The sequence below is a fragment of the Eubalaena glacialis genome, chromosome 2 (genome assembly GCF_028564815.1).
Source record: "Eubalaena glacialis isolate mEubGla1 chromosome 2, mEubGla1.1.hap2.+ XY, whole genome shotgun sequence".
NCBI classification, from domain to species: domain Eukaryota; kingdom Metazoa; phylum Chordata; class Mammalia; order Artiodactyla; family Balaenidae; genus Eubalaena; species Eubalaena glacialis.
Genome location: NC_083717.1, coordinates 75,232,883 through 75,258,020, shown reverse-complemented (window position 1 = coordinate 75,258,020; position 25,138 = coordinate 75,232,883). Strand labels below are relative to the sequence as shown.

Here is a 25,138-nt window from a genome sequence, read left to right as displayed (position 1 = left end):
CTTGGCAACACACAGACATGAAAACAACATAAGTAAATATCATAAAAAATAAAACATAAACAAAAGAAAAAACTTAAAGGAGACAGAAACTGAGAGAGAGAAAGAGAAATTATGTCTTAGAATCAGTGACGTGTGTGAAGAGAAGAGGGGAATAAAGACAAAATAATGGGGAATCAGAAACAAGAAAATAAATGTGTACATAGTAAATTCAATTTTTGTAAATATGAAAGAAATGATGAAGGCAAAGTGTTCACAGGGAAGCTGGGAGAATCCTAGGAAGGGAAGAATGGGAAGAAGCTCACAGTATTCTCTTCCAGATCATGCTTTGTTTCCAGTTAATATGGTCAGCATCTTCTTGTTTCACTTCATCCTAAAAATTGTCCCCACCCATCCCTACCTATTTGAGTCCAGCTTTTAGAAGCGACAACAAATGATGCCATGTCCAATGACCAGTAGAGGGCAGTGGCTGCATTCTCACCAGCTGCCTTTGATCAAAATTCATAGTTGATTTGGCAAGTGTAAGATTTTAGACACTGTGCTGTTTTAAGTCTCCATTTCAGCAAAGGAGAATATGGTCAGACTGAGTAAAAGCTAAGAAGTTAGTGTGGTCTCTCAGACAAACAGTCTGGAATAGTGAAATACTTTGGAACTAGGAGTTAGGAGACCTGGTTTCTGGTCTGAGCTCAGTTGGATAACTCCCTTTGTGACAGGCAAATCAGTTCACCTCCTCAACCATGATGGCTTCATCAGGACAGCCAAGGTCTAGATACTTCAGATGGAAAATCCTGTCTTCTGAGAAAGTCACAGATTTTCACAGTGGTATGGAACTTTAGATATCATCTGGTCCAAACTCTCATCACTTTGTAGATAATAACATTAACAATGATGATAAAAGTTAACACTTAGGTAGAGTTTACTATGTAAACTCTATATAACATAGACTCATATAACAGACTCATATAACATACCTACCTACATCTATATATATATACGTTTTATATATAATATATATATATATATATATATATATATATATACTGTGTATATATACAAATATTTTTTCTTAATCTTCATGACAACTCTAGGGGGAAGATACTAGTATTATCTCCATTTTACAGATGAAAAAACCAAGCCACAGTGAGGTTAAGTGACTTTTCAAGGTGTCATAGCTGGCAAGTGGACGGTGATTCAAACATACACAATTTGGCTCCAGAGTCTATGCTCTGAATCTTTATAGTTCATGGGTAGGGAGACTGCAGCTTGCAGAGGTAACATGACTTATACTAGGTTGTACAACCTACAGCAAAGCTAGGACCACAACCCACATAAGCTGACTTCTTGTCTCACGCTTTGCCCAACATATCAGTTGTCTCTTATGTACAAGGCTTTAGTTATTAATTATAGTAATAAGTGCAGTTAGCTTTTTTATTTTTTATTTCTTTTGGCTGTGCAGCTCGGCTTGTGGGATCTTAGTTCCCCAACCAGGGATGGAACCTGGGCCCATGGCAGTGAAAGCACCGAGTCCTAACGCTGGACCGCCAGGGAATTCCCCAGTTAGCTTTTTTGAAAAAAGGAACCTAGATAGTTTATCTGGAATGTATAATTCAGGTACTAAGTGTACATCAAGGGCAAAATTTTGTAGCCAGGAATGCAGATGTATTTCCACTAACAGTAATGGATTAGTAGATACTATTATTGAAAGATAGAACTGAGCTTAGGCTATGTTAATTTACAATTTATTTTCCAATGGCACAAATGGTTTCATTTGTTTCAAATCTGATGATAAAATTTAGCCTAAAATGAAGTCAAGTTAGTTAAAGAAAGAGTCGGACTTAAGCCCCCAAGGAAATGTCAGGGAACTTCACAGAGCTTTGAAGAAGTAGCAGCAAGGTCTTTGGCTGCTTTTACGCTACTCTTAGCTCCTCAAACTATTTTGCACCTGTAAATGGGACAGAAAATCAGAGCTCCATTATATCCCTCTCAGCTAAATTTTTGTTTAGTTTTGGGTTTGGGGCAAATCCTAGTGATGAGTTAGTTTTATTCATCGTGGAAAAAATGCCACAATTAGGTGTGAAAAATCCCTAGTTTAGGAGAACGTGGAGAATGGATGAGGGCACAGGGCTCCCAGACTCACTGGGAGGTGACAGCTGTAGAAGAGGAAAGGGATTTGTGGGTGAAGGAGGGGCTGGGGAAATCGGCTGAGCCACTTCTGGCTCCGCTCAGGTATTAGTGCACATTTAGCCCAAGTGCCATGTTCAACCAACACACTTAGGCCAAGCGGTGTGAGTTTATTTCTGGGTTGAACATTCGACAAGCAAATGACATAGATTCACTAGTATTTATGATAAAGTAGAAGCAAACCTAAAGCGAGCTAGGTCATTTTTCACTGTATCATGTCAGTTTTCAATCAAATCCTTATTCATTTCTGAAAATTTTACTTTCATTACCGCTCTGCTTAAGGCTCAGTCAACCAAGATCTCACGACAAAAACGGAAGGTTTTTGTTCTAGTTCAAGAAAAAAAAAAAAAAAAAAAATCAAGCCTAGCTCTGCTCAGCTTGGCTTCTAGTTCAGAGGTTTCTCTGTTAATCAAAAGAGCTGTGATACACCTTTAATGCTGTTCAGTGGTTAAAGACCAGGCTTAAAATGTCCCTGCTCTTGTGGATTTAAATTTAGACCCATAAAGAGGTGCTTGTGTAAAAACCGTAAAGAACATTCAATTTGTTCTATTTGGAGAAAGATTTTACTGGAAATATAAATTTCACTTAAAAAATGTTTTATAGGGTACAGAGGTGGAGAAACCATCTAAAGAACACAACCGTTATTTCTGTGAACTAAGGACGTCTGTGCTCAAGTCAGAACCTGCTGGTTCTTTTCCATGTGAAGTCTTCATTCTCTCTTCGTCTTAACTTAGTCATCTTCTTAGCAACTAATTGAAATATCCCAAAGGATTATAACCTTGTGTGAGGAACCATGGGGAGGAACAGATCAAATTCTCAAACAGTAAAGGTCCTTATCAAAGTTTCTCTAATAATAGTGCTGTACTTAAAAATCGATTAAATATAACAGAGGATGTTATAACACAACTTCCTTGAAATGAAAAGTTTTCCATTGTCTGTGTTAACATTTCTAGGTCACATCTCCCAAGAAGCACCAATGTCACAGGAATAAGGAAATGACAGGTTTTTGTGGAGTTTTTTTTGGCATGGTGAGTCTTCTATGCAATACATCAGTTTTGCATTAATATCCATCACCAAAACATTTTGGCAAATAAAGAAGCCAATTTCCCTTTAACGATTATAGAATGTGTCAGAGTTGCAAAACTTAGATGCATACAGGGACTGGGGCAGTGATATAAATGCTGAGAGTGGGATGGGCCCATTTCAAGGCGTTAGGCCCTAAGTGGTACCAGTTGGTTGTTTTCATTCCCAAATGCTGGTCCAGTGCAACCAGATCATTTTTTTTTTCCTTCCACAAGAAACTGAAAATCTGAACTTTCAGGTGGAATTGTCCAGGTTTAAAATTTTAGCAACCAATTCAAAAATTGTAAAGCTCTGCACTGGTCAAAAAACCATGTCTATGCGCCAGGTTAAGTCTGTGGGTTGCTATTTTTATAACTTTGGGTCTAAAGCAATACTTAGAAAATAACTAAATCAATGCAGTTAATGGGGCCATTCCCTGAACTTACAGTTTTCTGTGGAATTTAAAGATTGCTTTAAGTTCATATTGTCTCAGCTCTGATGCTGAGAGGTCACTGAGTTTCTTGGATATATGATGGGAAACAGTGGACAGTCAAAAACAAAGGGGCAGGTTGGAATTATGAAGTGGTCCAAATGGTAAAGGTGACTCGCCCTTCTAGATGCATCATTTTAATAACATAACTCATTAGAGGAAAGTCAGACAAATCCCATTTCCTTCAAATGGCACAAGTAGTCCATCCCAATGGAAACACGGAAGCCATTACCTAGTTCTGCCATGGACACAGTTGGGGACGTCTCTCCGTTGGTGAAAGAGCAGTAGGGAAAGAAGCCTGATGCTGGTGTGTAGTCACATATTGGTTCTGGTTTGATTCCGTTGATATCAAGACCTGACTGGTCCGGGGAAGGCTGTATGTCCAGGTAGAAGCTGCTGACGGCAGAGTCTGCCTTGCTGCCCTCGGGGGTGTGCCCGTCGATGTAGCTGCTGAGGTCGTCGTGAAGCTCCGTGAGCCCGTTGGCCGAGATGCTGTAGGTGGGAGTCAGCGGCTCGGCCTCTCCAGGCTGCTGTTGGTGGTCCCGCTGCTGCTGCTGCATCCGGTGTTTCTGTACTTCTGCATACAAGCTGTCGCGTTGCTTTTTCGACATGCGGCCAAATTTTACAGCTGGAAGAAAAAAGCCAAGGCACACCATATACAACACGCTTTTCTCCATGATCCTCTCCAGCATGCTTTAGGAGTTCCTTTGAAGTTGCAGACAATTCCATCAAAAACCACACAACCACAAAATAAGGACGTGATCCCGAGGTGAAAATGGTCCCACCTCACACAGGCTTGTTCCACATCCCGAACAGCAAAGACACATCCCAGAGGAGCTACGTTTCAGAAACAGACCCAGGGCTGGTACAAGAGACCCAGAGCAATGACCACCTACGTTTTTGTGCTGTCACATAACCCTAGGCTCAGTGGGAGCTACTGAAATGCGACTTAATGGGCTTGTTCCCTCTCTACCCAGGCAGTTGGTCTAGACGTTTCTCTTCCCAGTGTTCAGACCAGAGCACAGGGACGCACAGACTCACGGAGGTGTTATCGGGGCACAAGCAGTCAAACCTCAACTTGCACTCATTTCACTAATCCGTATGCTTACATGAGTTTCTTCCTGATCAAACAGCCAAATCTGGGGATTCCTTGAGAAAGCTCAACAGACTGGACGAAGCATTTGCAATTCCATGAATTACATCTCTTGAGTCTATGCCCTCTCCTGCTCCTGGGTCTTGGGGTCCCTGTGAGACCCTTGGACCTGTCTTTTTTAAATTATTATTATTCTTTTAACATCTTTATTGGATTATAATTGCTTTACAATGGTGTGTTAGCTTCTGCTGTATAACAAAGTGAATCAGCCATATGCATACATATATCCCCATATCCCCTCCCTCTTGAGCCTCCCTCCCACCCTCCCTATCCCACCCCTCTAGGTGGTCACAAAGCACCGAGCTGATCTCCCTGTGCTATGCAGCTGCTTCCCACTAGCTAGCTATTTTACATTTGGTAGTGTATATATGTCCATGCCACTCTCTCACTTCGTCCCAGCTTACCCTTCCCCCTCCCCGTGTCCTCAAGTCCATTCTCTATGTCTGTGTCTTTATTCCTGTCCTGCCCCTAGCTTCTTCAGAACCATTTTTTTTTTTAGATTCCATATATATGTGTTAGCATATGGTATTTGTTTTTCTCTTTCTGACTTACTTCACTCTGTATGAGAGACTCTAGGTCCATCCACCTCACTACAAATAACAATTTCGTTTCTTTTAATGGCTGAGTAATATTCCATTGCATATATGTGCCACATCTTCTATATCCATTCATCTGTCGATGGACACTTAGGTTGCTTCCATGCCTTGGACCCATCTTTAAAGGACACTTTCTGCTGTTCTCATTTAGCCTCAAGTAAAAAGAATATCAGAATTTTGGAAAGGGCAGACTGTGGAAGATCCCCATTGGGAGAATTTGTGTGTGCAGCCCTTCTCCGTGCGATGTGTCCCCATATTTAAAGTGGAACAGTGACTGGAGTAATTTTCCAGTTCATTTAGAATCCCAAATGATTTCTCCTAAAACACCCAGATAATTGAGAAAAAAAATCCTATGATTTCCGGGTCTGAACCCCCCACTAACCCATTTATTTCTCAGCCTGACTCTGTATGTGTAGATAAAGCCGCTGCTGGAGGGATTAAGACCTCCTAATTGATTATGGTTAAATTGATACCTGACCAGGTGGATGAATTCACCCATCTGACCATCAACATAATTCTATGAGTCTTGGGGCAGGAGGCAGGATAGATGGAAGTGAAGTTGGGAATCAGGGCCCACTGTCCAGGCCAGCTGGTGGATCTTTTTCCTGCCAAGGAGGATGTGCTTTCATTTTGCACAGAGGAAACAAGTGAGCTGGATTCTGGTCAATTTCCAGTTTCCACAACTCAGGTGACAAACTTGGGGGGGACTGGTTAGATAGCAGTCAGGCTGATGTGGGCTCTGAATTTCAGGCCTATAATTGTATAAGTCCCCAAATTCACTCCAAGTCCACAACAACGTGTGCTGTCACTTATACGAGAAATCTCCACAAGGCATACTGAAGGTACTTAATTTTTTTGAAAAGAATACTCTGGAACCCCCAAGAGGATTAATAGCCATAGGGGAAACTTGTTCTGCTATGACTCTGAATTGTGTTTTAACTCTTTTCTTAATATTAACAACAGTAATCATACTATCCCATAAGTGACATGAATGGATCAGGTTTTTTTTTTTTTTGGCCGTGCTGTGCGTCTTGTGGGATCTTAGTTCCCTGACCAGGGATCGAACCCACGCCCCCTGCAGTGGAAGCCCAGAGCCCTAACCACAGGACTGCCAGGGAAGTCCCTAGATCGGGTCTTGAGAAAATGCACACACAACTTGTGATTTTTAACTTACAGATTCATAAGAGATATACCTAATTTTGTGAGTTTAGTGCCATTGGAAGATGAAATCTGCAGAGCTGCATATCACAGGAATTTCTGAGAATACAGTGTAAGTTCTGTGACTTGCATCTTCCAATCCCCAAAACGTCACTTTGGTTCTACAAATTCTAAGAGGTCACCCTGTGTACAACTTGTGCCTGGGTGGGTCCACAGGCCCCAAGAACACCTGACTATGGGGAAAGGAGACCTTCAGAATGCCTGCCCAGCAGTCTGAAGTTATTTTTCCACAGGCTGAAACTCCATTGGAAGAGATGTTTCCTTCAAAGGGATCTCTCAAGAGAACCAGCCAGCCAGTATATTCGGAAAAGTCCTTAAAATGTATCCACTACACTATCTGCCCAATTTCCTTATATAAGAATAGTCTTGAAGTCTGGTGTTGATTATTCCGTGCACTTAAGACAGTTTTCCAGGAAGATCCTGAACCATTTTGCAAATGAATGGTAGATGGTCTCTAGTTCTTAAAATAGCTTCTCTTAACGAAAAGAACATTTGTCACTTGGGCATGCCTTGCACTATTTTCACACATACTGTATGTACAAATGTACAATAACCTGCCAATAACCTTACTAGTGTAAGACATGTAACAATTAGCTCCGGCTTGTGTTTTCTATGGGGAAAAATGTTTCTAGAAGGTACCCTTTTTAAGATCCTCAGGTGACACTTACCTTCCATCCATTCATCCACATGTAATGTTTTAAACCAGCGGTCCCCAACCTTTTTGGCACCAGGGACTGGTTTCATAGAAGAAAATTTTTCCACAGACGGGGGAGGGAGGGGGGGATCAGGTGGTAATGTGAGCCATGGGGAGCGATGGGAAGCGGCAGATGAAGCTTCGCTAGCTTGCTGGCCCGCCGCTCACCTCCTGCTGTGCAGCCCAGTTCCTAACTGGTAGTGGTCCATGGCCTGGGGGTTGGGGACCCCTGTTTTAAACGTCAAAAATCTGAAGGTGTTCTGACCACACAGACATTTCTCCTCCATGCCACCCCCGCCCCCAGCCCCCCCATCAGCCAGTGAACTGACTGGAATGGTTTATGGAGGAGAAGTAACTGCTGTGACACCCACAAAGCCACCAGAGGAGGGAAAGGTGGAGGGGGTGGGGGGACAGAGGGGACATATTCTGGCAGATCTGCGTCCAGGCTTCCGAGGGCACTTTCACAACCCCGTGCTACTGTACAACCCAGGCTGCGGGCGCTCACCATCTCGAGACATCCCCACGGCAAGGCATTTCTGTAATCGACAGTGTTGGCAGCGGTTTCTACTGGTTCGATCAATCAAACAGTTCTTCTGACGAGGACAGGAGTAGGTGGCATTGCTTTGCTGACTTCTCCTGAAAAAGCCCTGTGATTCAGTTATGAAATAGAAAACAGGTTAGTGTCAGCTGGGGCTGAATGATACTAAAGGCAAGAAACGGAGCGCCACGCAGCATGCATATTTAATGGAGAATTAAATTTGTAGCACAATCATCCTGGAGACCATTAATGAAATTAAAGTCACTTCGTTTTCCTCGAGTAAAATTGATCCCCAGAGCCCAATCCTCTGTCCCTTACACATGCAAAACTTTCTTTAACTGCAGCAGACGGCTGCCTATGTAGAAGGCACAGGATTGGGCCCTCTTCTTGGTCTCTGATGATCAAAAGCTGTGTGCTTAATGAAATGGTACCAAGGCACTTATCTTTAACCTTTATCTCCAAAACATTTTTAGTAGAATACACACAAAACACTCTTCTGGGGTGTCCAGAGATAAGAAAATACAGCCTCACCATAACCCAGGTGGCTGCAATCCTGGTACGCTGTGGTCATCTCAACCAGACCACGTAAATCCACCATCTTTTAGGTGTCTTCCATTCCTCAAGTCAGAATCTACTGCCCCAAGAAGTTAAGTGACACTTGGAAGGATTATCCTGGTAGATCAATCAGACTGGGAATACTCTACCCTTGACAGTTTGGAAATACCATGTGTTTAGAATCATGGCCTTGAAGATTGAACAAATCCAATCTGACGTTCATCAAGTTCCACTTATTTGCTAAGCACTGTTTTGGAAATGAGGAGTTGTACTGAGATACGTAAGGAGTACTGACCTCAAGGATTTCATTAATTCATTCACTCATTGACTCATTCATTTTTGCTAACTTCTTGAGCTGGATTCTTATTAGCTCATTAATTTTCACTGCTGTTTCTTTTCTTAAAGCTGCAAGAGTTCCTTTTAGTTACGTTTTGGTAGCAACCCACAGGTTCTGCTATGTAGTATTTTCATGATTATTCAACCTGAAACATGCTCTAGTTTTCAACAGCTTTCTCCTTTAATCCATATGTTCTTGAGAAGCACATTTTTAAAAGTTGAAGTGTAGTTGATTTACAATGTTGTATTAGTTTCTGGTGTACAGCAAAGTGATTCAGTTACATATATATGTATGTGTGTGTGTGTATATATATATATATATATATACATATATATATATATATATATATTTCCCTGCTCTATACAGTAGGATATTGTTGTTTATCTATACAAGCACATTTCTTAATTTCCAAACGTATGGGGGGGTTTGTTTCTGGTTATCTTTTGATTGTTTACTTATCTCTCAGTGGTTTTTCAAACTAGGGATGTACTCTGAAAAAAAAAAAAAGAAGGTAACCAGAGTCATTTCTATGAAGCAGAGCCATGGAAGGTACAAAAGAGTATAGTCACCTTCAAATCTTTAATGGCAAAGACAGATGATCCCAACCAAGGGGACACTAGTGGAGAAGGTAAGGTAAAATCCTGAAGAACTAACAGAGCGACAGAGTGCTGGGCAAACTGATAAGAGCACTCTCTCACCAGAAGATTTTTCTGGAGGCCAACTTGGCAGTTCTATCAAAATCCTTAAAAACATGCCTATCCATTGAACCAGTAATTACCCTTTAAGGAATATATTTTAAAGGAATGTTAAGAATGGTACAAAGATTTACCTACACGGATGTTCATCACAGCACTATCGTTAAGGTAAAAAAAAAAATTTAGAAAGACGCTAAATGTCCAACAGTAGTGAACTGGAAGAGTCATACTGGATATCTATACATTCAGCAACCTTTAAAAATGGTGTTTTAGAAATACAATTATTGACATAAAAAGGTTATTAAAAATATACTGCTGAATAAAAAAAAACAGCTAAAGAACTGAACACAATATAATCCAATTTTGTAGGGAAAATCCGTATATTTAACATGGAAGAAACTTTGGAATATTATGCCCTCGAATGAAAAGAACAGCTGGCACTGGTTGGTGGGGGCATGAGTGATCTTAATTTTCTTTCTGTTTATCTGTGCTTTCTGATTTTTCTACAATATATGGGTAGAAAGGTATGTGAGCTACTCAGGAAGAACTATTCAGTACATCTGCTTTCTTCTGTGATGGCTGGGGACTTTGTGGATTAAGTCATGGTTATGATGGATATGACCTCAGTTCCCAGTTCTTTCCTTTTGGAAACCAACTTAGGATGGGAGGGACAGGCACTGACCTCTTACCACCTCTCTGCCAAGCTGCTCACTGACCAACATGGGCAAGGCTGGGGGCCCAGGGTCTCAGACTGTCTCTCTATTGTACTTCAAAGCTCCCTGATATCAAGTCTGGCCTCTTCTGTGAGGCAATCTCTCTCTTCTCAAAATATCTAAAAAGCTCTGGGTTTTGTTTTTTTTTTCTCTGTTGACAAGAAAGTGAGAAGTAAAGCTTTCTTTGGGGCTTAGTGGAGAGAATTCAAGAAAATATAAATGGTAACAGAGGCAGATAATCCTTAGAAAGAGACACCAAGAGGTCTCCTGTCTAGGTATTCAGTTGAGTCTGAGACACATAATCTCTGTCAAGGCTGAAAGGTGTTTAGTACTTTCTTGAGACTCTACCACCTTCAGACCCTCCATGTTTGCTGTCACTGCAGGTGCCTAGGATCAGGAATTATTTGCTTTTCCTTTAGCTGAGGCTGAATGAGTCTGCTCCATTTCGTTCTATAATCGTCGAATATGGAGAATGTCTACACAATCTCTCTTTTTTCTTTAAATGGAACCAGTACTTGCAGGCTGCCAAGTTATCTCCCAGTACCTTGTCTGTAGACCAAATCACAGCATCTGTCAGCTTCCTTTCTAGGTTCTTTTGTACCTTTAGTATTTCTTCTTAGGATCCTTTCCAGTTTCTCCACTTTCTTAAAAAATCTGAAATCCAGGACTAGACACAGCTCTTGAATAATGCTTGGATCATTATTAAAGGAAAAAAAGGCTACTCTTTAGTTTTCACATATTAAACTCAAGTTAACATCAAACCACCACTAATGAAATTCCAGGATGTTAGCACAGATGCTATATACAACCACCAGTTTGCTCTGCTACAAGAGAATTCTGGGAGGGCATAATGATAATGATAATGATAATGATGATGATGATGATGATGAGAGAGATCTTAATGAGTGTCTGTATTAATCGTATCTTTTTATTCTGTATTTTTAATGCTTTGACATCTTGAGGTCTTGATAACCCAGGAGAGATTATGCTTCCCAGGACTACCTAATTCCTAGAAATAGCAAACAACTTGCCGGGGAGCACACCTTTTATATGCAGACTAACCGATCCAGAGCCCTAACATCCAGCCACCTCCTCCCATGTTTCCCCCTCATTCCATCTGCCTCCTGACTGACCCTGGTGCTTTCCACTGTGGTCCTCTGTGTGGCATGCTGTGCTTCCTGTTTCAAGGGACCTATGTTATAACCAACTTCTCTCTCTCTTTTTAAAAATTTTTTTTTATAGTGGAGTATAGTTGATTAACAATGTTGTGTTAGTTTCAGTTGTACAGCAAAGTGATTCAGTTATAAATATACATGTTTCTATTCTTTTTCCAATTATTTTCCCATTTAAGTTGTTACATAATATTGAGCAGAGTTCCCTGTGCTATACAGTAGGTCCTTGTTGGTTATCCATTTTAAATACAGCAGTGTGTACATGTCAATCCCAAACTCCCAGTCTATCACCCCCCCCCAACCCTTCCCCCTTGGTAACCACAAGTTCACTCTCTAAGTCTGTGAATCTGACAAACTTCTCTCTTCACAGCAGTCATTTTTTGTCTATATGACTCACCTACTTGATTAAAACCAATCCCAGGAATCGTTAAAACAGTGCTTATTATTTGCTAGGCACCTTGTGCTTTATATGGATTCCATCACGTAATCTTGACAAGGGCAACACGAGGCAGGTGCTATCATTTTCCTGGTTTTTAGGTCAAAGAACCTGAGGCTTAGAGAGGCACTAGCTCAGAACCCCCCCACCCCTTTCCCCCCTACCCCCCAGCATGGGGGTAAAGCCAGGATCTGAATTTAGGTGGTTTAATTCCAGAACTCACACGTTTATCCCTTTTGTTGTTTTTCTGCTTCCTTTGAGTGTCAGAAGGATTCCCACTTGGGGGTTCTTATAGAAGGCAATCCTGAAAGGAGGCAGCGTCAAGACACAAGGTATGCATGACAAAAGAGCGAGACTGATCTGCTCTGAAATTAGCGTTTTCCTTCAGGTTAGCCCCTTTGGCTGGTCACGGCGCCAATGCCCAGGCATTTTACAGATTCCTCTTCTACTGCCACCTCCTGATGTGGGTTATTCACATGAGGAAACCAGTCTCACGATTTCGTGATTTTCCCTCATTTCTGACCGGGAGGACTATGTCCCCTTTTATTCACGTTACTTATTTCTAAATTACTTTGGCTCGTTTAGAAAACAAACAAAACAATAACAACAACAAACTGACTTCAAGGACACAGTCACTATCATTAAAGATGTCTGAGAAATTATGCCATCAGTTGCAAGGCAAATCCACGAGGCTTTCCACATGCTCTCGGAGCGACAGCACTGAGGCTGGAACCAACGTTTGGAAAAGGACTACACTTCTTCGGATGCCTTAGCTTTGTTTTTTGTTTGTTTTTTATTGACATACAGTTGATTCACGATGTTGCGTTAACTTCTGCTGTACAGCAAAGTGATTCAGTTTTACATATATATATATACATCCTTCATTTAAATATTCTTTTCCATTATGGTTTATCACAGGATATTGAATATAGTTCCCTGTGCATGGATGCTTCACCTTACTCTTTACAACACCATTTATTTCTCACTGAGTCATTTGAGCAAATGCCTGTGGAAAGTTCAGGGAGTGGCACTGCTAAGACCCAGAGAAGAGACCTTTCTTTTGGATTAAATCGACAGAGTCATGCCCACAAGGCTAGCTATCAAATACCAAGTGGGAGGGGTCAGGTGGGGTTATAAGGTGAGAGCTGTGAAGGGAGAAAGAGGGTAAGGCTGGGTGACTCAGACACACTAAACTTTGCATTTCAGACAGAATGAGGGCTTGGTCTTCCTTTCCTGCCCCCTTTTTTCCCTTAAAAACAAACAAACAAAAAAACTTTTCATTTCAGTATTTCTTGGGGTTTCTCAGAGGATTTGGGCAGTTAAACTGATAAAGTATTTAAAGCTGATGAGCACATAAGAGGAGAAGGATTAGAAGAGCAAGAAAGAAGAGGAAGAAAGGGAGAAAGTATGGTAGGTACCTTCCTTCCTCAAGGGAGAGGTATGCTCATAAATGTAGAAGCAGGATCTTGACTGACTGGGGTGCAATCCTGGAGAGGGTCACACTGAGAAATGAGTAAGCTGAGACACCAGTTCTAGGGGCTGGGAAGCTTGAGGCCACACAGAGAGCAGTGACAGCACAAGGCAGCACTTGGAGTTTTGGGGTGGAACTGAGGAGGTATACATAAAGGAGAAAGTGCTGAAGCTGTGAGTCAGCTGGGAAAGATATTAAGTACACAATTTTGGAGTTTTATTTCTAAAAGCTGAGCTAATGAATGACTTCTTTGGCTTTCTTAAAAGTTCACTTTTTATGGACGTCAAGATACACGGAGATGTGCCATTATAAACATGGTGGGCTTGAGCAGAGAGGGCCACCATGATGAATTGCAGGGTAGGATACAGCACTTGGTGTGACTGTGGCACACTACCACCACCTAGTGGCAGCATACTCACATGCAGTTGTTGCAATACATTAGAATAATACAAACAGGCCTTTAGAGATGAAGTAGAGAGATTATCAGATTCAGTAGTTCTCAAACTGACGGTGTATGAGAATCACCCATGGAGCTTTTATAAAATACACATGAGATCTATTGAACTACAACCTTTGGGAGTATAGTCGCAGACATACAAACTAGTTTGAACAATGTGAAAGCACCATTTTTAGAGGTCAAAAAAGAAGAAATGTCATTTTGTATGGCAAACATTTTAACAAAGCTTTCTGAATACTCTGCTGCCTTCCCTTTGTTAAGGTCTATACTCTAGTTTTCTGATTTTACAGGTAACAAAAATGAAGCTCAGAATGGTAAGTGACTTGTCCAAGGCTGTCCCATGGCTACGTGTTAGTGCTGGGACTCAAACTCCAGTGCCCTAATTTTAAGTGCAGTGTCCTCCCACGTAAGCATCTCTCCTGCAGTGCTGGGCTAACAAAACCGATGTCACACAGTCTTGATTTCCTCACACATGTCAGCCTTCTGCCCCCATTCCTGCTGCCTCAAAGAGAACTCTCAAGTGTATCTCCCCTTATTTCACCAAGTCTTTCAAAGTGCCTTTCCTTGAGTTTTATTTCTGATTTCTGCCTCTATTCTCTGGAAAAAAAATTTTTTTTTTAAATTAATTAATTAATTTATTTTTGGCTGCATTGGGTCTTCGTTGCTGCACGCGGGCTTTCTCTAGTTGCGGTGAGCGGGGGCTACTCTTCGTTGCGGTGCATGGGCTTCTCATTGCGGTGGCTCCTCTTGTTGCAGAGCAGGGGCTCTAGGCGCGCAGGCTTCGGTAGTTGTGGCACGCAGGCTTCAGTAGTTGTGGCTCGCGGGCTCTAGAGCACAGGCTCAGTAGTTGTGGTGCACGGGCTTAGTTGCTCCGCAGCATGTGGGATCTTTCCGGACCAGGGCTTGAACCCGTGTCCCCTGCACTGGCAGGCGGATTCTTAACCACTGTGCCACCAGGGAAGCCCTGGAAATTTTTATTGCCTAATTTTTTAAAAAAAACAATCTGGCTGTACACTATGAAATTTTTCATCGATTCCACTAGATTGGAGCTCCCCAGGACAGGGACTGAGGCCATGGGTGTGGGAGAAGGCTGATACGGGGTTGCAAGAGTTGAATGTTAACATTTCAGGAATTTCGTGAACCAACTGTTAAACATCACCATTATTAAACATTAACTTATTATTTTATTACTATTTTGCTACTGTCCCTGTTTTTGAGATTATTTACATCAATTATATCTGAATGGTAGCTCACTGCATAACGGTGTGCTACTGTGCACCTCTTCCTTATCCTGCGTGCAGTGAGTGTCCTGTGGGGAGGTTTGAAATTGACCATGTGCTGAGAGTATTTACGCCACAGAAATTGACAAGTGCTATGGATCAGGCCTTGATTTATGGCTCTGCTTACTGTCTAGATTTAAAAAGTGATGAAGATAAATTAGGAGTTTGGGATTAACATATACACACTACTATATAAAAACAGATAACCAACAAGGACCTACTGTATAGCACAGGGAACTCTACTCGATACACTGTAATAACCTATATGAGGAAAGAATCTGAAAAAGAATAGATATATGTACATATATATGTAACTGAATCACTTTGTTGTACACCTGAAACTAACACAACATTGTAAATCAACTATAATTCAATAAAAATTTTTAAAAAGTGATGAAGAAAATGATAATGACGTGGGTTCAATTTAAAAATGTCATGTCTGTAGCCATTCACATTGTGAAGAGCACGAAAAAAGAATGTAAAGAAATATTCTTCCAGTTTTTAAAAACTATTATCTGATTCAGCAAAGAAGTTGCTCACGTCATCACTGACGAATGAGTGAAGTTCCAAAACATGTTTTTCCTTGTTTCACTTTCCTCTTATTCATTAATGTAAACGAAAAATCACGTTGGTGCTACAGTCTTTCGTCAGCTGCAACCATAGGTATGGATGTGAGAGTTCAGCAAAAATCAATGAGCACATTCCGTGAGAATCGGCCGTCTATATATATACTATATAGTATATATAATATAGTGTATATATATATACTATATACTATATATATATACTATATACTATATTCTCTGTTTATAATATTGTCGATTTTACTATTTATAAAATGTATGAAATTACATCAGTGACATATACACTAAAGTTATGGACATACATATAGACACTGTTGGTTGCTAAAAACTAACCAGCACGTGACTGGACTGAGCCCAGTCCTGGCTGGACCCCTCGTTTCCCACCAGGCTGTCTGAGTGGCTCCCCCATATGCTGGACAGGCACGCACCCAAAGTCATGGCCTGGCCTTCTACAGCCCTGTCACCCCCATCACCAACACACACATACACACACAGTCTCCAGAAACTTCAGCTGAATGGCTTTATTATTCTTTTTAATTGAAGTAGAGTTGATTTACAGTGTTGTGTTAATTTCTGCTGTACAGCAAAGCGATTCACATATATATATATATATATATATATATGCCTTCTTTTTAAATATTCTTTTCCATTATGGTTCATCATAGGATACTAAATACTGTAGAGTTTTTCTCTGTGCTATACAGTAAGACCTTGTTGTTTACCCATTCAATACATACTGAATGTCTTGATCTTCATTCCGAACAGAACATTTCCCGACCCACTGACCATTTTCCCAGCCTCTTCTCCTCCAGTGTTTTCTTGTTCAGTCAAGGGTACCACCATCACCCAGATACTCGAGGCACGAAGATGGGCTTCCCTGCCTCCTCGCCACCCACATCCATGCACTCACTAAGTTAGGCTGTTTCTGGTCACCTTCATGTTTCCCCAATCCATCTACCTTTCTCCATCTTTACTGCAATTTTCTCAGGTTCCCACATCTACCACCTCCTGAATGGGTTATTACACAGCCTCCCCACTGCTCCCTGCTTCCATCCTTACTCCCTCCAATCCATTCTCACACAGTCACCGAAGATGTTCTGTTTCTAAAAACAGAACCCTGATCAAGTCCCTTCCCTGCTTATGAGCCCTCAATGGCTCCTCACTGATGACCTGGCTATGACCACCCGTCCAGGCAGCTCTCTCCTCTTCTCAAAGTCACACTCTGGCCAAACCTAAACCACTGTGTCCACAGTTCCTCAAAGGATTCCACACACACACCCCCCCCCAACCCCGGCCCCGCAACCTTCCTGGAAGTTCTCCTCTTCTCTTGAGGATTCACTTTCTCTGACCTTGCCCTTCCCAAGGCTGGTTGAGGGGTCCCTCCCATGTACACCCCTACAGCCCTGTAGCTACACCCCTCATAGCCCTTAACTTGCTGTACTACTAATTTGTCCCCCTCACTGACAGCTTTGTTTCTTTGTTTCCAGTAGCTAACTTAGTACTTGGAGCAGTCAACAAACACTTGTGAAATGAATGACCAGAGGAAAAATGATGCCTGTGATAAAAACAGTGGTGACAATCATTATGCTGAGCTCCTATTCTATACCGGGCACCGTGGAGGACACTTCGCAACCATGATTTATTTGCAATTCACAACAACATTGCAAAGTAGGTATTTTTATATCTGTTTACAAATAAGAAAATGACAGTTCAGAGAGGTTAAACCATGTATGCAAAGTCACACAGCAGGTAAGGAGAGGAGCCAGGATTTGAATCCCTGAACCCTGGGTGCATCTTAACCCAAAGGCCAGAGACTTCTTAATACACTATCCAAAAAGGCATCCAGACAAACATGTGGGGCAGACCAAACAGAAACAGATAAACAACAAAACAAACAAGTAAAAATGCCCCACTTCTCAGTTGTACAAAGTTCCATGTAATGGTTCAAACACAAGGTGAGGGAGATGGCATTTTATAGGGTATCGAATACCAGGTTTACACAAGTAGGAAAACGCTCTCCTTTGCTAGGTCTCCTTGATAAAAAGCTTTGAAATAGACATGGCATTTCCTATTGGGGTTATTAATAGTTTTGCCCCCAAGAGGGTGTTGGCTGCACAGAGACCTGTGGGTGTGGCTGGAAAGGTGCTGGGGTGGAGTGGGGTATAGCTCTGAGGGGCTCCCCTCCGGCTCGGGGCTCCTTCCCAGTGAGGCACAGGCTGAAATGCTGATCTGATGTTTGGTCTTTTGACAATTTTCACTTAATGAATTGATTCCTACAGTTCATTAACATACCCACTTCCACTTCTGTATACACATATGTCTTAATTAGCTGCTCATTGGCTGTTTAATTACAAGAAAACAGCTGACAGCTGCCTTGCTGAATTCTAATGGCAGACGCGTTGGAACGGCTACACATTTGCTTTTGACAACCAAGATTTATTCATAACTCTATGATTTATGGTGAATGCTCATATGCCTGAGTGGATTATTGTATTTTCCAATCCAACGGAAATGTTGGTATTTGGGGGACTATGGACGTGGGAATCCCTCTCATTCCATTTCTGTGGCTGAGATGAGCTGAGAATCCTAGTTGGGGAGGCATGCACTCTGTTTCAATTTTATTTATTTTGGGAAGTTTCTGTTGGAATGTTCGGAAGTATGGGGGTGAGGAACAAGAAATATCTTTGGATAAACGTGGGCAGAAAGTTAAGGATTTAAAGTTAAGAAAGAAGATAACTGGCAACTTAATTTTATTGAGGGGGAAAGAGAGGGCATGCATAGATTAAAATCAGAGAGAGGAAGAGGCCGAAGAAATGATAAAATTAAAATGGGGGGGGAGGGGGCTTCCCTGGTGGCGCAGTGGTTGAGAATCTGCCTGCCAATGCAGGGGACACGGGTTCGAGCCCTGGTCTGGGAAGATCCCACATGCCGCAGAGCAACTGGGCCCGTGAGCCACAGCTACTGAGCCTGCGCGTCTGGAGCCTGTGCTCCGCAACAAGAGAGGCCGCGACAGTGAGAGGCCCGCGCACTGCGATGAAGAGTGGCCCCCGCTTCCCGCAACTAGAGAAAGCCCTGGTGCAGAGGCGGGGACCCAACACAGCCAAAAATAAATAAATAAATTTATTAAAATGGGGGGAGGAGACAGGAATAACAGTCCCAAAGGAAGCAAATAAGAAGGAAATTTGTTCTTTAGAAAAAAAAAAACAGGAAACCTCATTCTCCAAAGTGAGCTGGTATGGTCCCACACTCAGGCATCGGGCAGCAATAAGTCATGGAAATGTGGAGCTCCTCAACTACTTTCCTGTTCAGTAGTGACTGGCCTCCCCGTAGAATTGTATATGCAAATGATCTCTGATTAAAGCTGACCTCATGTGTTATATTTGGTAAGTGGAGATGTCTGCTTTGCCATACGGTGATTTGCCATCCTCAGATCCAATCCAGTGGGCACATTCAGCAACAGTGATTCCCAAGCAAGCATGAGAGGCCCTACTTTGAGCCAGACACCATGTTAGACCCTATCTATGACAAGGTCAGAAGCCCAGCATCTTCTGTGAGCTGAGGCACGATTAAGACCAAACCAAAGAAACTAGAAAAATACAAAAAAAAACCCCTCAAATCATCTTGATGCAAATTGGGGTTTAACACATCCTACCACTTGTCCATTTATTTCATCACAGGCCTGGAAGATTTTGCTAAATAAAAAATTTGTTCTTATCACCTGTATATAACAGAAGTGAAACTCTGATGTCACAGGATGTAATAAAAAGCCAAGTCTAATTTTCATTTTAAATGGCTAGCTCTAATACTGGGGCCAAGTGTTATAAAATATTAAAGTAAAAATGTTGAGTATGAATGTACCAATGCTGAAAAGCAGACAAGTTGATCCAGGCCTAGTGATATTTTACAACTGAAATAAAAATATTAGAATCCTTTAAAAAACAATTTGGGCCTAAAAGGAACATTTATGGATATGGTTTTCAACCTAATACATAAAAAGCTCCAGAAAATGCTTTAACTCTTTCAGGAAAAAAAAAGTACCAATTATACATTCTCGATATCTTTGAAAAGACTTTTTATTGTTAATTTCAGAGAGCATATTTGTTAATGTGAAGAAACTATTCCAAGTTCTCCCTTTCCTGGGTGGAAGAGGAAGCTTTGCATAAGACATCATCTTAAATGTATTAATTGATGAATAAATATTTGACACATGAATGGACTCTATTCTTAGACTTATCACGAGGCAAAGGGTCTTAGATGTAATCAGAAATCAATTCACTAACTTCAATACTCAACTGTACATTATTATTTAAGAAGCTATAGTTGAATGATAATCATAGCTAACACTGCTTTATGATATAAAGGAAAGCTGCTACAAGAGTAGATCCTAAGAGTTTTCATCACAAGGAGAATATTTCTTTCCCTTTCTTCTTTTCTTTTTATTGTATCTGCAGTTGACCCTTGAACAATGCGGAGGTTAGGGTTTGTAGACCCCTATGCAGTCAAAAATCCGAGTTTGACTTTTGACTCCCCCCAAACTTAACTACTAATAGTCTACAGTTGACCGGAAATCTTACTGATAACATAAACAGTTGATTAACAAAAATTTTGTATGTTGTATGTGCTATATACCATAATCTTACAATAAAGTAAGCTAGAGAAAAGAAAATATTATTAAAAAAATCGTAAGGAAGAGAAAATACATTGACAGTACCGTACTGTATTTATCAATACCATAAGTTTATGTCTGTCAGTATCTACATCCATATTGTCATATACGATAAAGGAGATGTTATATGTATTACCAACATTAGACATCAAAAATGAAAAGATAATGTTAAAAAGAAATTCATATTTATTTACGACTTTTTCCAATATGTTTATTAAAAAAAATCCACGTGAGTATAAGTAAGTGGGCCTATGCAGTTCAAACCCGTGTTGTTCAAGGGTCAACTGTGCATGAGAAGATGGATGCTAGCTGAAACTATTGTGGTGATCATTTCACAAGATACGTAAATCAAACCATCATGCTGAACGCCTTAAACTTATACAGTAATGTATGTCAATTATTTCTCAACAAAATTGGGGAAAAAAGTTATGGTAGAGGCCCAAAGTCTAAAAAGATATGGATTAAAAATTCTGTGTGTGTGTTTTTTTAATCTTGAGATAAATTTTTCATCCTCCTCCTCTAAGCAGCCACTGTATCTAATACTGAAGCTAGGAAATGAGGTTGAATGATAAACAGAACCATTTCTCGAAAGAAAGCCTCAACCAGTCGTCGTTTTTCTATAAACACTTCAGCACTTGTATTCGCTCTGAAGATCGAACCTTAACCCTAACATCTGCAGCCTTTCATTTTATTTCTGGCCTTTTCTGCTGTCCCCGTTCTCCATGACCCGGCCCCTCCTCCCTGGCAGGCCTACCCAGCTTACCTTACACCCCCTGCTAGTGCTCACCCAGGGCTGGGACTAAATTCTGTTCCAAGAGCTCAGGAACGTCTTTACTGGCAGAACTAAGCCCTTGCAGGCCTGGATTCAATGGTCTTCTGAAATGCAATATTCAGGGCTGGCCCAGTGCTCGTACACTGTTCCTTCATGATCTCCAAAGAACACGGAAAATAATTTTACAATAAAAACCTTGGCATAACAGAGCTCTTCAAAATTTGGGAATGGCATACCTGTCTATCCTTATCTTCCACTATCTGCAGAAAGTGACTCTCTGCTCCAGTCAAACCGGGTTATACAACCAAGACTTCCCCATTTTTAGGCTCTGGCTGCCTAGTGGATGTGTGCTTCTTGGGTCACATCACAGACCGAGGCCTTACTCTAGTATTTAGTTCTTCGTTTGCTATGAAGGCCTCATCTCTACAACTAGACTGTAAGAAGCTCGAGGGAAGGATTCGGTCTTCTATGTCTTTGGACTCCAAACAGTGCTTATAGAACACCCAAGGGGGTGCTCCTATTTTCGCTGTTTTTATTGGCAGAGTCTACATTACAAATCACAAATGGTCACAAAATCAAGACTGGACCCACAGATATCCTGGAAATAGTATCTGACTCTACAGAGCACATTACTCAGACATGAGGAGTTTGCCCAGGGATGATAATAACAAGAGCCAACACTCAATGTGTGCTTGTTACGTGCCTGGCACTCGTGTAAGTGCTTTACCTATATGCACGTGATAACCATAGGAAGTAACTACAATTACTCTCCTCATTTTACAGATGAGGAAACAGAGGCACAGAGAGGGTGGGTATTTGCTCAAATTGGTAAATAGCAGAACTGGAGTTTGAACCCAGGCAGTCTGGTTCCAGAGTCAGAGCATAAGCCTGACACTATACCGTCTCTCTACACAGGGCCAAAGGGATTTGGAGAGGGTGAGCTGGGAATACTCAGGAACCAGAAAAAGAGCTACCAAAACGTCCACCACTTTTGCCGTTCATGTGCAATGCTTACTTGAGCAAGTATGTGGTGAAAGAGAATCATTTCAGCAATTAAATAGGTTCTCTGGTTTCTTGTGGTTTCAGGTTGTTGATTTTAAAATGCAATTTAAAATACATTCACAAGGCGATCAGCTCAGAAAATGACTGAGTCACTTTTTCTCTCTCATTAGATTTCTATTTATATATCTAATCAGAAATTTTCCTTAAGTCTAATGATACTATTACAGAGACAAATTATTTATAATTTGTCATGATACAACCACCTTCACCTGGTTAGAACATGATAAATCATTAGCATCAGTGGCAAAAGAAGTCTCTTGACTTCACCGCAACTAGAGATAAAAATGTTAGTTGTAATGTACACACTACTATATATAAAATAGATAACCAACAAGGACCTACTGTATAGCACAGGGAACTCTACTCATTATTTTGTAATAACCTGTAAGGGAACAGAATCTGAAAAAGATTCTGAATCACTGTGCCGTACACCTGAAACTACCATGACGTTGTAAATCAACTACACTTCAATAAAAAAAAAAAGTTAGTTGTAGCAGAAACTATGACGCAGGGCAAATACTATATGCATCGAATATAAACACATACTACCGTATAGGTCCCAGGCTGGGTGCAGGCCCAATCTGTTAATAAAATGAAGTTTTAATTGATTGTTTTTGTGATTTCCATTGTATAAAGTCAATAGGAAAGAGAAGCAGAACCGCAGATGACCGAAAAACACGCTGGCACTGAGGCTGTACAAGATCTGGAAGGGAATCTAGAAAAATGACAACAGTGAAATAATAGCTGCCCTTTGTTTTCTTATTGCTTTTATTTTTGTCATAAATAAACATTGGGTTAAAAAGAAAACACACATTGTTTATGCCTCAGTAAACACAGTGGTACTCAGAGAATTCAGATTTTATTGAATAGCGTGTTGTTAATTAATATTCTGAATTGTTGAGGTGTTTCCTATGAAGTAGCCCCCATCTTCTCCCTGGTCCTGCCCTGCGCGCCATTCCTAGGTATCATATTCAATTTGCCACATAAAACTACATGTGGCATTACTGACAGACACAGAGAGAGCGATCAGTTTCGTGAACAGCATGAAGGTACACACGTGGTTAATCCCTGGGACCCAGACCACTTAAGAAAATTACCTAGGTGATAGGCAATGCACAAAAATCAAGTCTGCTTGGAACTCCTGGTAGGGGAGCACTGCTGTCTATATACCCTTCAGCAAGAAAGACCATGCCATCCTCTACCAGTGATAAGAAGGTGCGTACACAGAGTGGGTGAGGGTGCAGTGTGACAGCTGCCCAGCCACATCAGCCGAATTAACCCCCCCAAATCAATGGAGGGACAGTTGTCACAGGCAGGTACCTCTCTTGCTTACATCTTGGGATAACATAGGCCAGGCAGTTGATTTTATTTTGTTTAATTTTAATTCATTAATTAATTTGGAGGGAGGACAAATTGAGGAAATAATTTTTTTCCTTGGTAATCCAGAACCTTGAGGTCTTGAGGGTACCACAGAGATGAATAATTCAAAATCCCCTTTGAGTAGAAAGCTCTCTATTCCTAAAGGTGGGTGAATTTTTTTTTTTTATTTTGTTAAACTGTTTAATTTGAAATAATTTTAAATTTAGTAATAAGTTGCAAAGATTGCACAGAGATTTCCATTATACCCTTCATCCAGCATCCCTTGATGTTAACACCTTATGTAATTATGCTATATTTATTAAAACTAAGAAATTAACATTGGTGCAGTGCTACTAACTAAACCACTGACTTTATTTGGATTTCATCAGTTTTTCTGATAATGTCCTTTTTCTGTTCCGAGATGGATTTCTGGATAATGAAGTATGGTAGGTGGTGTGCAAAAATCTCAAGCTTCCCCAAGATAGGATCAATATGAAGCATTTGTATAGGTACAAAGTGGCAAGTGTTATGATGACTAACAGTAAAACAAAGACATAAGGAAATTACAAGGCAAATTTCCCTGAAGTCTCCCAGTAGTTATTTGTGTCTGAAGGTGGTTTTGTATTTTATGACATTGTATTTCTCTAATTTCACTAAACAAAAGCTAACCAAGTTTGTGGATTTTACTTTTTGCTTCAGCCTCCAAACGCTTTAGGGCTAATTCAGGCCTGGTTCAGTGGCAAACAACTATCTCAGAGGCCTCCTGCATGTCTAAATAGCTTCTCTCCTGTTTTTTTGGCACTGTTTTATCCTATAAGCTGTCTCAAGGCCCTTTCAAGATAAGCAGGAGGATTTAAATCTTAATAAATTGAAATTTGAATAACGGAGGCAATCTAGGTTCGGGGGTCTTGAATGATTAGGATAAACATCTCTATTTTCCATTCCCACATTTTGCATGTGCTGTCCATGTTGCCCTGAGATCAGCATCAGTAATAATTAAAATAGTAACAACAGCAATAAGACTATTAGATTTAAACAGCACTTTTCAGTTTATAAGGACTTTTATTTACAGTTATCATTTCTATTCTTGGAATAGTTCTAAAAGGTAGGAAGAATGCCACTTTACAGATGAAGAAACAGAGTCACTAAAAGATGAAGACATGCCCAAAACAATAGGGACAAATGGCGGCCCCAGGACCAGAACTCAGTGCTTTCTAAAAACCTTGCCGTGATTTGGCCAGATGTGTCAACATCTGTGTGCCAGCAATAAGACTTTCAATCACATTCCCATTAAACTTCTTGGAAACGCCTTCTTATAAAGCTTATAACAGGGACCTTACAGAAGTCTAGAGTCATCTCTTTTTTGAAAAAAGATAACCAAAGAGATTTTTTCATCAGTTCAATCAATTCTGGGATTGGAAGTGACAAACAAGCCATGCTCGAATACTTTTCTCCAGTCTCTCATTATTGTGATGGGAGGCATAAAAATATATATAACTTCCTTGATTGTAATGAACACCCAAATATTTATTCTGTCCTGTCGTTTCTCGTCACTCAAAATGCCAAGGAGTTGAATTTGTAGGCATAGTAGAAGTAAAAAATAGAAGTCACGAAGATACATCCTAACGTTAATAGAAACAACAACAACAA

General features: G+C 40.8%; 1 protein-coding gene across 4 annotated transcripts in view; it reads right to left on the bottom strand.

The window, feature by feature from the left end:
* LOC133085142 (nuclear receptor ROR-alpha) overlaps positions 1-25,138 on the bottom strand; it is a 593,802-nt gene that overhangs the window by 10,225 nt on the left and 558,439 nt on the right. For all 4 annotated transcript variants that reach the window (XM_061182048.1, XM_061182046.1, XM_061182047.1 and 1 more), the window contains 2 exons: positions 7,897-8,038; positions 3,963-4,358 (listed from right to left, as the gene is read on the bottom strand). In XM_061182048.1, the coding sequence (XP_061038031.1) occupies positions 3,963-4,358; positions 7,897-7,909 (409 nt within the window). In that variant the 5' untranslated portion in view covers positions 7,910-8,038. The remainder of the gene's footprint in view (positions 1-3,962; positions 4,359-7,896; positions 8,039-25,138) is intronic.